Source organism: Rhinopithecus roxellana, chromosome 17 (genome assembly GCF_007565055.1).
Source record: "Rhinopithecus roxellana isolate Shanxi Qingling chromosome 17, ASM756505v1, whole genome shotgun sequence".
In the NCBI taxonomy this organism is placed as follows: domain Eukaryota; kingdom Metazoa; phylum Chordata; class Mammalia; order Primates; family Cercopithecidae; genus Rhinopithecus; species Rhinopithecus roxellana.
The window spans coordinates 21,011,737-21,027,322 of NC_044565.1; the positions used below are offsets into that span (position 1 = coordinate 21,011,737).

The following is a 15,586-nucleotide window of genomic DNA, read 5'->3' on the forward strand; positions in this document are numbered from 1 at the left end:
AGAGCAGGCTTTATAGACTGCAAGTGTTCAAATCCTGGTTCCAGGTCCTATTAAGTGTGTGAGCAGGACAAGTTACTTAACCTTCCTGTGCCTAACTATCTCATCATAGACTAGAGATACAAATTAGGAAATTACCTAAGAAGAATACTGAGAGGAATAAGGGAGTTGATATACATAAAACACATAGAAAGCTCTCTGTGAATATGAACTGTGATTACAAGGATAAGACACACTAAGAGAGGAGTCACAGAATATGTGTGTATGCAAGATGGATGGGGGTCAGGGAGGAAGGAACATCTGGTGGAGACGTCTTGTCTGGCAGCAGCGAGTCAAATAAAAGCATCAGGTTCAACCTCCTAGTGATACACTGGGGTTCAAATACTGGCAAACAGGTGCAGATGTCAGGTCTGCAGGGGCCAAGGACAGGACTTGAGACTTGCAGAGTTGGACAGAGCCAAGAATTTAGAGTGGAGCAGAGACCAAATTGTAGGCAAGGTTTAGAGGCTCACCTCTGTGGGCCACTAGCTTTGTGGTACGTGTGTGGGTTAAGCCAGTTTAAGGGACTGGAGCAAGCAGGACAAGCAGATGAACACGAAGAAGGGAAGTGCAGCAGAACTCGTTTTACAGTATTACAGAAGGTGACAAGTCATTTTGTCACTTCCCATGCTTTATAATGAGATGTATCTCCAGGCAAGAGAGGGTCATGGTTTTTAAAAAAAACTATTGCTAAGTCTGTGAATTGCAACTTTTACTGGATTTTAACTCTTTACACTTGTAAGAGGGTCAGCTTTTCAAAACATGTTCACTTCTATTAGCTCATTGGTTACTCCCAACATTCCTTTTCTATAGGTGAGGACAGTGCTCCATACAGAGGCTAAATGATACATTATACAGTTAGTTGGAGGCAGAGCTGAGTTATAACATGTGCCTCCTGACCTCAATTCCCCTCCACTGGGCCACATAGCCAAATGTATGGCCTTCAGCAACCAGAGTCACCACCGAGCACTGGTAGGTGCTTGTGGGCTCTATCTAGAATAACGATCATAGTATTATTCTGTTTTCATGCTGCTGATGAAGACATAGCTGAGAATGGGTAATTTATAAGGAAAAAGAGGTTTAATTGACTCACAGTTCCATGTGACTAGGGATGCCTCACAATCATGGCAGAAGGTAAAAGGCACATCTTACATGGCAGCAGGCAAGAGAGAATGAAAACAAAGTGAAAGGGGATTCCCCTTATAAAACCATCAGGTCTCATGAGACTTATTCACTACCACGAGAACAGTATGGGGGAAACTGCCCCCCAGATTCAGTTATCTCCCACCAGGTCCATCCTATAGCACATGGGAATTATGGTAGCTACAATTCAAAATGAGATTTGGGTGGGGACACAGCCAGACCATATGAATCATCATCTAAATGGGAATCAGGTACCTTTTCCAATCCTGCAGAACCTCGGAGAAAGAAATTCCATTCAGCATCAGTTAGGGTTCCTTGCTGACGCATCATCTCAACACAGAGCATAAAGCTGTAGATGAGTTTATGTTGTTCAAAAAGTCCTCTTGAAACATTGACATAAGCAGTTAGGAGAGTTTGTTCTAGTAGTATGTCCAGGCGCTGTTGTAGATTTTCCGTCTTTACAGAAGTCTCAATGGTGGTATTGAACAACTGTGTGAAAGAGAGCTCTATCAATGTCTCTGATTTAATTCATTCTCTATAGAGAAGAAAAAATCTCTGTCTCTCTTGTTTGCATTCAGTGAGTAAATGGCAGCATGGGAGATGAATACAGTAAGTCCTCAATGTGGCCAATAGGTTCTTGGAAACCGAGACTTTAAGTGAAATTATGCACAGCAGGTCTTTGAATTATGAACAACCTTGCATTCAAAGTCATTTTGCTATTACATTGATGAGACCAAAAAAATTGGTTTCATTATATGTCATTTTGGTTAACAAAGTCACAGTTTCCAAGAACCGATCCTCAACATTAAGTGAGGACTTACTGTACTATGAAAAAGTCTAGAATTCATCCCAAAGTGATATATGATATTTGTTTTCTACACTCCCCTTTCTCTCCTATTTTTAAGAAATGGACTAATGCCAAGTTCTTGACAATATTCAAAAGCATCATCTTGATGTGAGACATGAAACTTTGGAAAATGGAGGTGAGCTGGCAGGACCAGTTTTTTTTAACATCTTCAACCCAGATTTGATAAGCCCTGTATTTTGGGGTGAGAGATGTAAGAGCAAGGTAAGCTCATGCTTATTTCTTAGCACCTCCCCAAGATAATTCTTAGGGTGTAGAAATAATGTGCTAGAATTTTCCTTGAAATTTAAGAGAAACTGATTTTGGTGATTTTAAAGGAGATTTCTACCCTGTTTCCTACCTGTAAATTTTGAAAGGAGAATCACTACTGCAAAGGTGCCCCATATTATAAAGATACTGGTAAGGCAGTAGAGATGGTGGCATTGAGGGATGAGGCCTGATGTAGTCCTACCCATTTTCTGCAACTTCTAAGTGGAGTGGAAGGAAGATAAAAAATTTCTAAAGGTCCCAAGCTGTGTGAGGAAGCTGAGCAGAACCTGAATGTGTGGCCTTCCATGGAAGTCATGGAGCAAGGAGGGATCTTGCAGCAGAGACTCAGGATAGTCCCATCAGGGCCCCGAGGAGCATGTGTTTGTGGTCTCAGGATCCACAGCCTGAGGGGTAAAGTGGGAAGTGAGGTAGTACCTGCCCAATCCCTGGGATCAAGATATATGTTCATGGTGAGGGCAGACCGATCAAAACAGACTGGCAGCTAGAAGCCTGCTAAGGACCAAAGCAGATCAGGGTCAAGACGTGTCCTCTACTTCTTCCTAGAAATAACTGTGCTGAGGCTGTGCAGGCCTCTCCTACCCACCTCTTCTACTAACAGGATGGAGCACAAAGGGAAAGGGCCCGATTGTGTCAGTCTCCTCACCAAAATAGGTCTCAATTCCCCTACGTTAAAAGGGCTTAGAGGAAGCCTACAATTATTATAGGGAATTGGGAAAGTCCTTGTTGATTCTTCTGAAAGTTTGGTTGACAAGGGTAATAGAGTGTTGTTTTAACACACAGGAGAAAAGAGGACTCAGCCCTCTTTAACAACCTGACAAGAAGCATAGAGGTTAAAGCCCAGTGAATATGTGATAAATATGGTACCAAAATACAACCGGTAAATCTCAAAATTCTCTAAAGAATTTCACTGTGAAATGGGTTTGGTAGAGGGTATCCTGGCCAAGACTGTCATCTACAAATATGTTTTGGATTTCTGGTTTCCCTTCTAATCTGTAGAACTCCAGAGCTTTGATGATTCATCCTGTATCGCTTTTACTTTCAGCCCAAGATATTCTAGGGCCTTTTCACTTTTATTTCTTGAAGGAGATTTTAAAACCTTGAAGAGCATAAATTCCAAAACACCCAGGATAAGAAAAGTATTATCAAAAAGTCATTTAGGTGGCATTACAGGATTTGGTAATCCTTATTTTGCTTGGGTTAATACCTGTCAACTAAAGGAAGGGAGCAGAGATATGAGAACCCAAACCCTTGCCTCTAGGAATTGAGGTTTGAACCCAGCACAGATGGCTTTTAAAGGCTGCTAAAATGAACATCTTGTTGAAAGACAGCCCAGGCCTATCTAAACAACTTGACTCCCATTTCTTTCAATTCCTCATTTCCATTCTCTCCTGGAAACAGAAATTGTTCCTGGACCTCCAACCATTATCAAGGGTACTAAATAAGACCTCTAGAGAAAAAAATCAAGCTGTCATCAGAATTGTTTGACTATTTGAAGTTCAAGAAGAATTGTTGGAATGTTATATGCAGAGATCAAAACAGACTCTTCATTGATGAAACACTCATGAGCATTATGTGGCACTAAGCACCATAGGGGATATGGGATGGGTAAGGCTTCATTTTTTCCTCCTGGGAGTTCAGGCTCCAGCAGGAGACAGAAGCCAACCACACAAGGCAACGTGGGATAACATTATGCCAGATGAAGCATATCAAATGTTTTGGATGAAGACTGATGAAACTGTTTGCTACTCTTCCCATTGAGAGGTGGAGTCTAAATCCCCTTCTCTCAAACATGGACTATCCTAGTGATTTGATTGACCAATAGACTGTAGCCGAATTGATGTTGCATGAAATCCAAGGTTAGGTCAGAAGTCCTAGAGCTCCCATCTTGGTTTCTTTGAACATTTACTTTGGGGAGAGGCCCTCTTGGAACCCAGGTGCCCTGTAGTGAGAAACCCAAGCCACATGGAGAGGCCACTGCAGGTGCCATGGGTGACAGCCCAGCCATGTGAGTCAGCCATTTCGGATGTTCATTCCAGTCAGCCGCTAGATGTTTGCAGCTCCAGTAGCAGGCTTTGGTGGAGAAGGTGGCATTTGGGTTGGGAGGAAGGGCATTCCAAACAGAGGGAGTGTCAGAAACACAAAAGCATCCAGTTAGTCTTGGGAATGTAAATGGATCAATTTGGCTGTTGCACAGGAGTTGTGAGAAATGTGACTGGAGAGATGAAACAGGAACAGGCTGGATGTGGCTTTGAATTCCAGGCTATAGAGTCTAAATTGTGTTGATGGGCAATATCTGTGAAAATTCATTTAGGACCTAGGTCTGTGGAACAGTGTTTTGAAAACACTAGGCCTAGACTGGCCTGGCTTGCAGGTGTGTGAGCCAGCATTGACTATACAGGGGCATATAACAGGAAATGGAAATGTGTTGCAGGGAAAGAGCTTTATGTTTACTATTCTCCACTGTTTTCTACTGAGTGGCACGTATGGAGGGAGAGGCCTTTGTTGACTGAGTTATGTCATGGGTAGGGTATAAGCATGGATAAACAGAAAAGTGAGAGTAAGTTAAACTGTTTTGCCCAGAAAAGGAGATAGCATTGCCAAGAAGAAGTAGGAGCTGATGGGAAGACTGAGCCAGGGAGGCTGTGGTCGGGTGGGCTGAGAGGAGGTCACTGGCACCTGAGAGAACCTCTGGAGTGAACCTCTGGAGAGAACCTCTGATGCAGATGCTTGGTAAGTCTTGCTGTGTAGTGAGTAATGCAAACTCTCTGTCTTCCCTGGAAGTCTTTGGCAAAATTGACATTGCCTGCTGAAGCTTTGTGGCATTGAATTTGCTTTTGGAAAAAATGAATGCTGCTACAAAGAGGATAAGGAGTGAAAACATCCTACTCACGAGACAGCAGATGAAATTCAACTGTGAATATGAGATAAAGAAGAGAGGGTGAAATAAAACAAGAGTCTCATAGTCATATGGTGAAAGTGGGACAGGAACAAAGGAAAGAGATCCCTCTAAGTCAAAAGTGGGCGCACGGAAGGAAGAGGGACAGGTTGTTGCATAAAAGGTTTGGGAAATAAAAGATACATAAACCAATTTGGTTAAGGTCAGTGCTGTTCGAACTTGAGATACAACAAAAAACACTAACAGTGGAAGGGAATCTAGATTACTGCAGAGGATGTCTAAAGAAATGGGACTGAGCTGTGACTCTTAAGAAAGAAAGGCAGGCATGAAGGAAAACAAGCATGCTAGTTAGTTGAGGAATTCAGGAGCAAATGAAACTTGCAAAGCAGCTTTCTTCTCTTCCTCTACAGTGTTCTGTGCATACTGGGCAATCAAATCATTAAAAAAATTCTAAATTTTATGTATACACACATATATATATAATAATCATTAACTCTATTCTAAAAACTGCATCTTTGGAAGGGCTGGTGAAATCACTCTTTTTAAAAAATTTTTTAATTTTTTTTTTGAGACAGAGTCTTGCTGTGTCACCCAGGCTGGAGTACAGTGGCACGATCTTGGCTCATTGAAACATTCACCTCCTGGGTTCAAGCAATTCTCCTGCTCCAGCCTCCCGAGTAGCTGGGATTACAGGCACCTGCCACCATGCCTGGCTAATTTTTGTGTTTTTAGTAGAGATGGGATTTCCCCATGTTGGCCAGGGTAACTCCTGACCTCAGGTGATCCACCCACCTCGGCCTCCCAAAGTGCTGGGATTACAGGTGTGAGCCACCATGCCTGACTGGAACCACCCTTGAACCATGTGTGCACCTGGGAGATTCTACCTGATAACTAGACTTATGGCTTGTGTGAGGCAAGAAGTAATTCAACGGTGTAATGGAGGCCAAAGAGATGACTTTCATTAACAACAAGAACACACTTACCTGTTTAAAATATTTTAATGAATACTGGTACATAGGATCTATTTCTGAGAGGCTTGCAATGACAAAGTAAATTACAGAGCCTTGAGTGGCCACTGGACGATACTTCTCACGAGCCACATTGATCATTTGCTCAGTGGACTCTGCTTCTTCCAGCCTGATTTTAATGGCACCAGAAGTGATCTGAATAAACATACAATAACAAATTCTTAGGGATCTGTTCCAGAAAAATAGTGGGACATCTGGAATGTATCCAGTTAGGTCTAGGGAAGAAACAAGGATAGAATGAGTTGGTGATTTTGGTAAGGGGTCCCCAGGTGGAATGACTGAGTCTCAGAGTTCATTGACCTTCTGAATAAGCTGACCTTTCTTCCTTCCAGAGTTAGGAATAGGCAGAGGGCAGCAAGCAATACAAGTAGCTTTGAAAACATAGAAGGAGCACGTCTCTGAGACTCAATCTGAGTTACTTCTGCAATGCAAACACTATTGTAGCACTCTGAATTGCTCCCGAACTTCTTTGTGAGCAGTCCAGGGCTCGCACAATGAATGAAGGAATGAAAGGAGAAGGGATACCCAGGAAAATGCCCGAAAGATGGGACTAGAGAGTGGCTTGGAGGCAATGAGTGGTACCACATCCCTCCCTGGAATAACAAGGGTGACTAATATTCTTGTTCTTTACCTAGTATTCCCAGGTATAGACATATGGGATAGAAGCTGTTGTTTGTGGAGGATTATAACCCTAAGTGAGTTAGAGATGCTTTCAAGGTCTTTTGGCTTTCTGCATTTTGGGTTTGTGGGTCTGGGGAGCCCTCTGCCCAATGGACCTTCAAGATTCCCTTCTCTGTGTCTCTCAGTCTCTCTCTTTCTACTGCTGTCTGTCCCTGCCTCCCCTCCCTTCCCCCATTGTTTTCCAGAGGTGGATATCCTTAGGTTGGGAGATCCTTTTGTCTCTAGAAAGTCAAAGGGTCTAGAGCAGGGACCATGAAAAATCATCAAGGGAAGTGACTGCTCAGTATTTGCTCCATCAAAGCTAAAAGGAATCATCAAGTTCCTGTATAGACCAGTGCTTTTCAATGGACATAGAATGTGAGCCACATAATCATACATTTTCTAAACTTATTAAAAATAAAAGGCCGGGCGCGGTGGCTCAAGCCTGTAATCCCAGCACTTTGGGAGGCCGAGACGGGCGGATCACGAGGTCAGGAGATCGAGACCATCCTGGCTAACACAGTGAAACCCCGTCTCTACTAAAAATACAAAAAAACTAGCCGGGCGAGGTGGCGGGCGCCTGTAGTCCCAGCTACTCGGGAGGCTGAGGCGGGAGAATGGCGCAAACCCGGGAGGCGGAGCTTGCAGTGAGCTGAGATCGGGCCACTGCACTCCAGTCCGGGCGACAGAGCGAGACTCCGCCTCAAAAAAAAAAAAAAAAAAAAAAAAAATAAAAAATAAGTGACATTAATTTTAATAATATATTTTTAATATACCCCAAATATTTTATCAACATATAATCCACGTGAAAGTTACTGAGATATTTTGTTTCTTTGGAATCTGTTGAAATCTGTTGTGTATTTTACACTACCAACACATCTTAATTCAGGTTAGCCATATTTGAAGTGCTCAACGGCCACCTATGGCTAGTGGCTACCTACCATAATAAAGAGTATAAGTCTAGACTGTTTACCCCAGCCCACCAGGAAAGGGAGGGGAAGGATTCAGTGCAGACACTGTTTCCAGGAATCAGAAAGTTCAAACTCTCCCTGTAATATCCCCTTAGGGAGCTGAAGGGGAAATAAAGGGCAGAGTTGAGTAGGAAACCCCTATCTTAATATGGGACTCAACTAAAGCTTTCAAATCCAAGTAGAAAAAAAAAAGTTGATATGGGAGCAGCTGGTGGATCGTGCAGGCCCACTAACAAATAATTCTTTATGTCTTAGGGAGCACAAGGCACTGATAATGTAGAACCCAGGGCTAAAGAGAAGGAAAGTGGATCATTTTCTTTTCTTTGCCAAAGAATATTAGAATACTATATGCCTCTGTTGAGTTTGGCAACTACTTGTAGACATTATGCCCTACAGACTTGAGGTTTCAGCCATGTTGAGAGAATATAAGACATATTTTTATGTAAGGATTCTGAGAGTTGAGAGGCATATAAACTGTAGCCAAGAAGTGGCAGGAAATGCAGCCAAGGATCAGTTTGATCCCTGCTCTATAGAAAGGATGACTCCAAGGCAGCTTCTTGCAAAACAAATAAGCCAGCTTATAGATAAAGATGGCAGTCATCGCATGTGTATCTACCTTTACTTCCTACTGAAGTTACATTAAAATTGTAGGAAAAGGCTTAAAAATGCAGAGTAAACCCATAAAGATAGGAAGAACGGGAGAGGAAATATCAATGAATTTTGGGAGCTCGAAAGCAGACAGAAGGGTGGCAATGACTTAGCACACCCATAAAAATGGATTCCTACACTGGCAAAAGTGGAGAGCCACGAACTCACCCAATTTATAAAACAGAATCCTCCTCAAAGGCTTAAGAATTAGTGCAAGAAGCACTCTTGGAAGTGGGAAGGGCTTAAAATAAGAATTGGTGGTAAGACTCCCTAGGTCATCTTCCTACGCCACCCACAGCCAGGGGTTTGTCCCTTTCTCACCCTGGCAGAAAAAATAGAAATTTCCTTTGGAGAAAGTAAGACAGAGGGATTTTTGATGGAAGGAAGGAACTAAAACAGAGTGACTGGGTGACTGTATGCACACTGGATGCTGAGACCCTAGCCCTTCTCCTCTCAGACCCCAAATCTTATAGCCAGATCTTCACCCTTAGCCAATGTTAACATTTAATGTTCAGCTATAATCAGGATATAACTACAGTGGGAGGCCAGAGGATGGGAAGGTGTGTGTGTGTGTGTGTTAGGGGTACAGATAACAGTTAAGATGCAAAATGAAAGTAGCTCCCTTGGCCGGCAGAGTGATTCATTCCTGTAATTCCAACACTTTGGGAGGCCAAGGCAGGGGGATTACTTGAGGCTAGGAGTTTAAGACTAGCCTGGGCAACATAGTGAGACACTGTCTCTACAAAAAACAAAAAATAAAAAAGTGAAAAATTAGTTGGGCATGGTGTTGTGCATTTGTGGTCCCAGATATTCAGGAGGCTGATGGAGGAGGATGGGTTGAGCCCAGGAGATAAAGGCTGAAGTGAGTCATGATCATGCCACTGCACTCCAGCCTGGGTGACAGAGCGATACCCTGTCTCAAAACAAAACAAAATAAAAAACAAAAAACAAAAAATCAAGAAAGCTGCCTCTGTGAAGGGAGGCATGGGTGGCTGGTGGGAAGAGAAGGCAGGGAATGCTATTTTTCATAATAAGCTTTGTAGAAATATTTCATTCTTTAAAGAGTTGGCATGTAAAACTTTGCTAAAAATAAAAACAAGTGGGTTAACAGACAACTGCCAGAAATAAAAATCCCAAGGAAGAATAAATGAGAGGAGGATAAAGAGACCTATGAACAGAAAAGCAAAAGGAGAGAGGAAGAAAACAAATTACTTGCTTATTACTGTTTTAATACTGCAATCTCAAGGGACTGTACAATACAAAGCAGTCAACCAGTTTTGATGTCAACAAAAGCAAAAAAGATAACCTATGTGCTTCTGGCTTAATAAAGTCAAGGGGATTTTTTTAGTAAATTATTTTGTTTCTCACAAGTGGATGAAAATCATTTTGTAAGCTGTGTTCTTAGTATACACTCCTTAAATGATGGTTTGAATCTGAGAAATAATTTACTGAAGAATTTTAAGTTTAAGGTAAAACTTCATCTTACTATCAACACGTTTTTGTTGAGTACCAATTGTGTGCAACCACCATGTGTAATCCTTGGAGAAGGAATATCAAAATGAACTATTCACAGATTCCCACTGCATGGAACTTAACAACCCAACAGAAGAGATAAGCCATGTAATTGGGTAACTGTGACATAGGATAAACAGTGACAAGTGCTGTAGTAGAGATTCAGATAAGACACTATAGAAGTTCTGAGGAGGAGGAAGTTATTTCCAACTGGGAATATCAGAGAGAGGCTTCCTGCAGGTGATGGCATTCATATGAAAGTTTGTTGTGCTTGTTCCTTTCAATTTATATCCTGTCCCAGTTCTTTACATTATGTGTTTTATTTAAGAAATGCAGACAAGACAAGAGGAGTGGTGGTCTACAGTTTCTCCAAGTTTCTGTGGTTGGCAAGGAGCCCTGACAGGCAGGCACCCGTCTGTGTGTCCATGGAAGCCCAGTGTGGCCCCCGTCTTGCTTTAAAAGCCCTTACAGGACCCTCAAAGGCTGTTATAACTTTTGAAGTAACACACTTTCCATAAATACTAAAAATATTTTACTTGCCTTTGAATCCTGCAGTGTGTCAATAAGTTCTTCATTGTCCAGAATATTTCCTTCAGAGGTAAAGAGCATTCTCAGGATTTTCTCTTCAATAGTTTTCAACTGGTTTTTATCAGTGTTGATCCTCACGATGAGCTTGATTCTTTGTTCTTCCAACTTGGGTTTTTCAAGTCGCACCACATCACTAAAACCAAAGTTTAGATACCTAAATTATGTCTCTGCCAGTGCCTCAAAGTTGCTTCTATTTTTCTTTCTCTGTTTGTAATTGTTCTTATTCTTTTTTTAATTTTTTTTATTTTTATTTTTATTTTTTTTTTGAGACGGAGTCTCGCTCTGCCGCCCAGGCTGCAGTGCAGTGGCGGGATCTCAGCTCACTGCAAGCTCCGCCTCCCGGGTTTACGCCATTCTCCTGCCTCAGCCTCCCGAGTAGCTGGGACTACAGGCGCCCGCCACGTCGCCCGGCTAGTTTTTTGTATTTTTTAGTAGAGACGGGGTTTCACCGTGTTAGCCAGGATGGTCTCGATCTCCTGACCTCGTGATCCGCCCGTCTCGGCCTCCCAAAGTGCTGGGATTACAGGCTTGAGCCACCGCGCCCGGCCAATTGTTCTTATTCTTAATACTATTTAGCTGAGCATTAATGCTGATGGCCGAATCTGAATGCACACCATGTCTCTTTTGCTGGGTTTACACAGAAGCTTCTGACTCAACTACATGTCAATTCTGATCCTTTATCTTGTATTTTAGAGATGCACACTACTGAAGTTTCCATACCTTCTGCTCATCTCTTAGGAAGACCTGCTTAATACTTGATCTCTCTAATCATTCAATTTCTCTCTCTAACATTTGCTTGTGCTAAGAAGAAAACGGTGCCTGGAATATTTATGATGCCTTGAATAGTCTTTCTGTACCAACATGGGAGATTCTGAAATCACATCACCTCCATGAAATGATTTATGATTGCATATGAAAAAGGAGCCTTAACTCCAGCTTCACCCTTGTATAAACATGTGAGTTTATATCTCCCTTCACTTGTTCGTTCACAATTTGCTCCCAGTCTCCATTTGCAAGAGTTAATCTTTATTAAGCACTACTCAATGCAATGCACCCTGCTAAAAGTTTTATGTGGATTATCTATTAATCCTTTGAATGCCCCCATAAGGTGGGCACTGTGGTTATCACCCCCAGCTTGCAGATGAACAAACAGACTCTAGTGGGTCACTTCCGGAGATCACATGGCTATGAGAAGCTGGGCTTGTGCCTGGGTCTGCTGGCTCCAGCATGCACTGTTACTAGTATGCTGCCTCAAGTAACAACTCATTATTTACTTGTTATGTACATGCAGAATTCAGACACCCTGAAATTATTATATAAAGAATATTAAAAATCATAACCTCAAATTCAATTGTTTAAATAAGTTTTTCAGAAGACAGTAGTTTAAGGAATATTTTAAGATAAAGGTGAGCTCAGGAAACAGTTTGAGAGAAACATTAATCAAATTAGTCAAGTTAAGAATCAAAAAAGCCTGCCAAAAGTCTGCGAGGTGAGTTAGAGTTTCTGGAAATAGAAAGGAAGACAGAAGGAAGTGGACAGTCTGGGTGGCTGAATGGAATTCCTTGAAGTTGAAAAATGGCCTTGTGTTGCCTCAGAAGGACTAAGGCATTGTGGTTGGCATTCTCCAGGAGGCAGGGAGGTGAACTGTGGTGTTCAAAATTGAGAGGATCTGAGGAAAATTGCAATGAGCAATTGAGCACAATGAGTATCACTGCCTGTTCAGGAGCTCAGCAGAGCAGAGGGCAACTGAAATAGGTGACAGCCTGTCAGAACACAGGCAGACCCAGCTCCATCCTCACCCTGGCTGAGGGCTGTTAGCTTTCCTTTGCAATACCATAAATCTAGGAAAAATAGCAGGGAGATACTGCACCATGACTGAGTCCCAGCATTTCCTGTGTTCTTATCAGGGCACTTTTCCTTCTTGTCCCAGGCAGCCTAACATGCAGGGAGCTTAGTGACACAGCTGAGCTTAACTATGCACAGGAATAAACTGGTATGCAAAATGTTCAGCCAAGTCCTTACAATGTATTCATAAAATATGGTGAAATAACCTTTAATTGGAAAGAAGTTATCCTAGTGGAAGGTAAGCAAGTTAGCAGCTAGCAAAATAATTCCTAAAACAAGCTAGAGAAATAAGACTCAAGCTCATTAGTGACAACATGGGTAAGTCAGGATGATCTTGACTTGAATATAAGGGATAATTCTTTTGAACATGGGTCTAAATTATATGTTTCTCTATAGTGAATAAAAATACATATGTATGTATTCCTATATACATACATATGTGTATATATCTGTTGGCTAAATATATATTAATATAAAATTAATTTTGAATCAACATCAATGTTATTATTTTAATAAATATTTAAAAAATTTGTTTCCTGAACCTCTTGGCTAATTCTGATGATTAATATTAACAACTCATAATCCAATATTTGGGAAATAGGGATCTAATCACATACAGAATATACTAAGAATACATATATACACACACACATATATTTGAAGTGGACAGTTAAATACACAAAGAAACCACCTAAAGACCAGTGAAGCTGGAACAAATATGTTTGGAGAAGCTGCTTTTTCACAGGTATGGACCACTGCATTTCTAGGAACAACAGAAAGACTGACTTCGTTCACTTGCCCAAGATGGAAATCCTAGTGAAGGGAAGAGGCAGGGCTGGGCTGCCAGCCTGGTTCAAACAGTGGGGGTGGGGAATTAAGGGTCTATCCTTGACGTCCTTGAGAAGACGGCAGACAAGATCAGCTGTCTGAGCAGCTATGGAAATGGTAAAGAACTTGGCCACTTACTTGTGTTTTTTTTTTATTAAGGTTTCATGTGTAGCGTTTTCACACAGCAGAAAATTTTCTTTGTCAATATTTCCTTTTTTTTTTTGAGACAGAGTCTGGCTCTGTCACCCAGGCTGGAATGCAGTGGCCAGATCTCAGCTCACTGCAAGCTCTGCCTCCCGGGTTTACGCCATTCTCCTGCCTCAGCCTCCCAAGTAGCTGGGACTACAGGCGCCCGCCACGACGCCTGGCTAGTTTTTTGTATTTTTTTTTAGTAGAGACGGGGTTTCAACGTGTTAGCCAGGATGGTCTCGATCTCCTGACCTCATGATCCGCCCATCTCGGCCTCCCAAAGTTCTGGGATTACAGGCTTGAGCCACCGCGCCCGGCCTTTTGTCAATATTTCTAAACAAAATATTTAGGAAACCCACGACACTCCCTTCCCTCCCCCCAACTCCCTGTTTTTTTTACCTTAACAACTGATCCTCCAGACCTGATTTTGTTACAGTGAAATTGATAATGGTAACTTTAATGCATACCTGGAAGAGAAGTACAGAGTGCATAAAAATGCTTAAGTGCAAACTAATAAAATACCTTTCTTTATTAGAACACGGCTCATTACTACCCAGGTGGATGTATCTCAGGTCTAATTGCACACACACCTATCCCCACACATACTTCAAGTGTAATGTCGCTTATAAAATCCTCATATTTTTTCGCTGCCAGTATGAGTAACAATCTTGTTCCTCAGACACCACAGTTATAGAATCCTAGATCGTGTTTTATGGAAAGGTGAGCCAGCGAAGGATTAAAAGCAGTATTTTGGAATTGATAGCTTGCGTTCAAATTTGAGCTGCACCCTTTAGTGACTGTGTCATCTTGGACGAGCCACTCATCTGTGCTGAGCTTTAGTTTCTGATATTTAAAAATTTGGATAATTATAGTGAAAACTCATAGGGTAGCTGTGAGAACTAAATGAGGTAATAAAATCACTTAGTTACTTATGACGCAATGTGTCTTTGCTTGAAAGAAGCTATTACTGATAATAAACAAAGTTTTATATATTTTGTCTAATAACATTTTAATGAAAAATTATGGCCGGGCGTGGTGGCTCAAGCCTGTAATCCCAGCACTTTGGGAGGCCAAGACGGGCGGATCACGAGGTCAGGAGATTGAGACCATCCTGGCGAACATGGTGAAACCCCATCTCTACTAAAAAATACAAAAAACTAGCTGGGTGAGGTGGCGGGCTCCTGTAGTCCCAGCTACTCGGGAGGCTGAGGCAGGAGAATGGTGTAAACCCGGGAGGCGGAGCTTGCAGTGAGCTGAGATCTGGCCACTGCACTCCAGCCTGGGCGACAGAGCAAGACTCCGTCTCAAAAAAAAAAAAAAAAAAAAAAAAAGGAAAATTATTACTATAATATATTCTGACTGTTTGGATGAACGGAGGCAAGATGGCGCACTTCCGGGTTCTTCATCCCCCCCCAACTTTTCCCGCGCGCGCAAAAATCCAGCCGGCGACCCGGGAAGGTGCAGACCAACTAGGCATGCGCCAGGTGATGTCAATCTGAAGAGACCAAGATTTACCTGGTCGCACCTGTGGAACGCCCCTGACACGCCCGTGCCCCGCCTATTGCCCTCCCACTCCTAGAAAAGCCGCTCCAGAGGCACGCCACGCGCGGCCTTCCTCAGTCCTCCACTCCTGTCGGGATGTTAGGACTGCGGGAACTCCGTCCGAGAGCTGTACGGGTGACTCTGGGGGCCCTTTTTGTCGGGGGGCCAACAGACCTCTCCCTACCCACCTTCTTCCCTTGAAGCTAGGTGACCAAAATAAACTTGCAGTTTTGCTCCTACCCTTGCCTAGTCGCTGGTTCTTTTGTACCCGCTCTGGTGGTCTTAGAAAAACAAAACAGTTGGTGCCGAAGACCCGGGAGGAGACCCCTCCTCAGGCCTCTAAGGGTTGAGGAACCTCCTCCTGCTCCCACGCGGCAGACGGACCAGGACCTGAGACCCGCTTCCCTCACTCTCACGGCCTCTCTGGGGTAAGTGCCCTTGTCTCCTCTTTACCTCCCTCGGCCAGAAATCCTGCGCAGGTCCGGGGTCCATTTGGAGCCACCAAGTGGCTCGGGAGCCACCACGTGGCTCGGGAGACCCGTTCAGGACGGAGACGTCCGCCTGA

At 42.8% G+C, this 15,586-nt stretch overlaps 1 protein-coding gene across 2 annotated transcripts in view; it reads right to left on the bottom strand.

Moving 5' to 3' along the window:
• The window catches only part of DNAH6 (dynein axonemal heavy chain 6), a 330,576-nt gene that overhangs the window by 91,194 nt on the left and 223,796 nt on the right, over window positions 1-15,586 (bottom strand). For both annotated transcript variants that reach the window (XM_030920632.1, XM_030920633.1), the window contains 4 exons: window positions 13,879-13,946; window positions 10,570-10,750; window positions 6,194-6,373; window positions 1,435-1,668 (listed from right to left, as the gene is read on the bottom strand). In XM_030920632.1, the coding sequence (XP_030776492.1) occupies window positions 1,435-1,668; window positions 6,194-6,373; window positions 10,570-10,750; window positions 13,879-13,946 (663 nt within the window). The remainder of the gene's footprint in view (window positions 1-1,434; window positions 1,669-6,193; window positions 6,374-10,569; window positions 10,751-13,878; window positions 13,947-15,586) is intronic.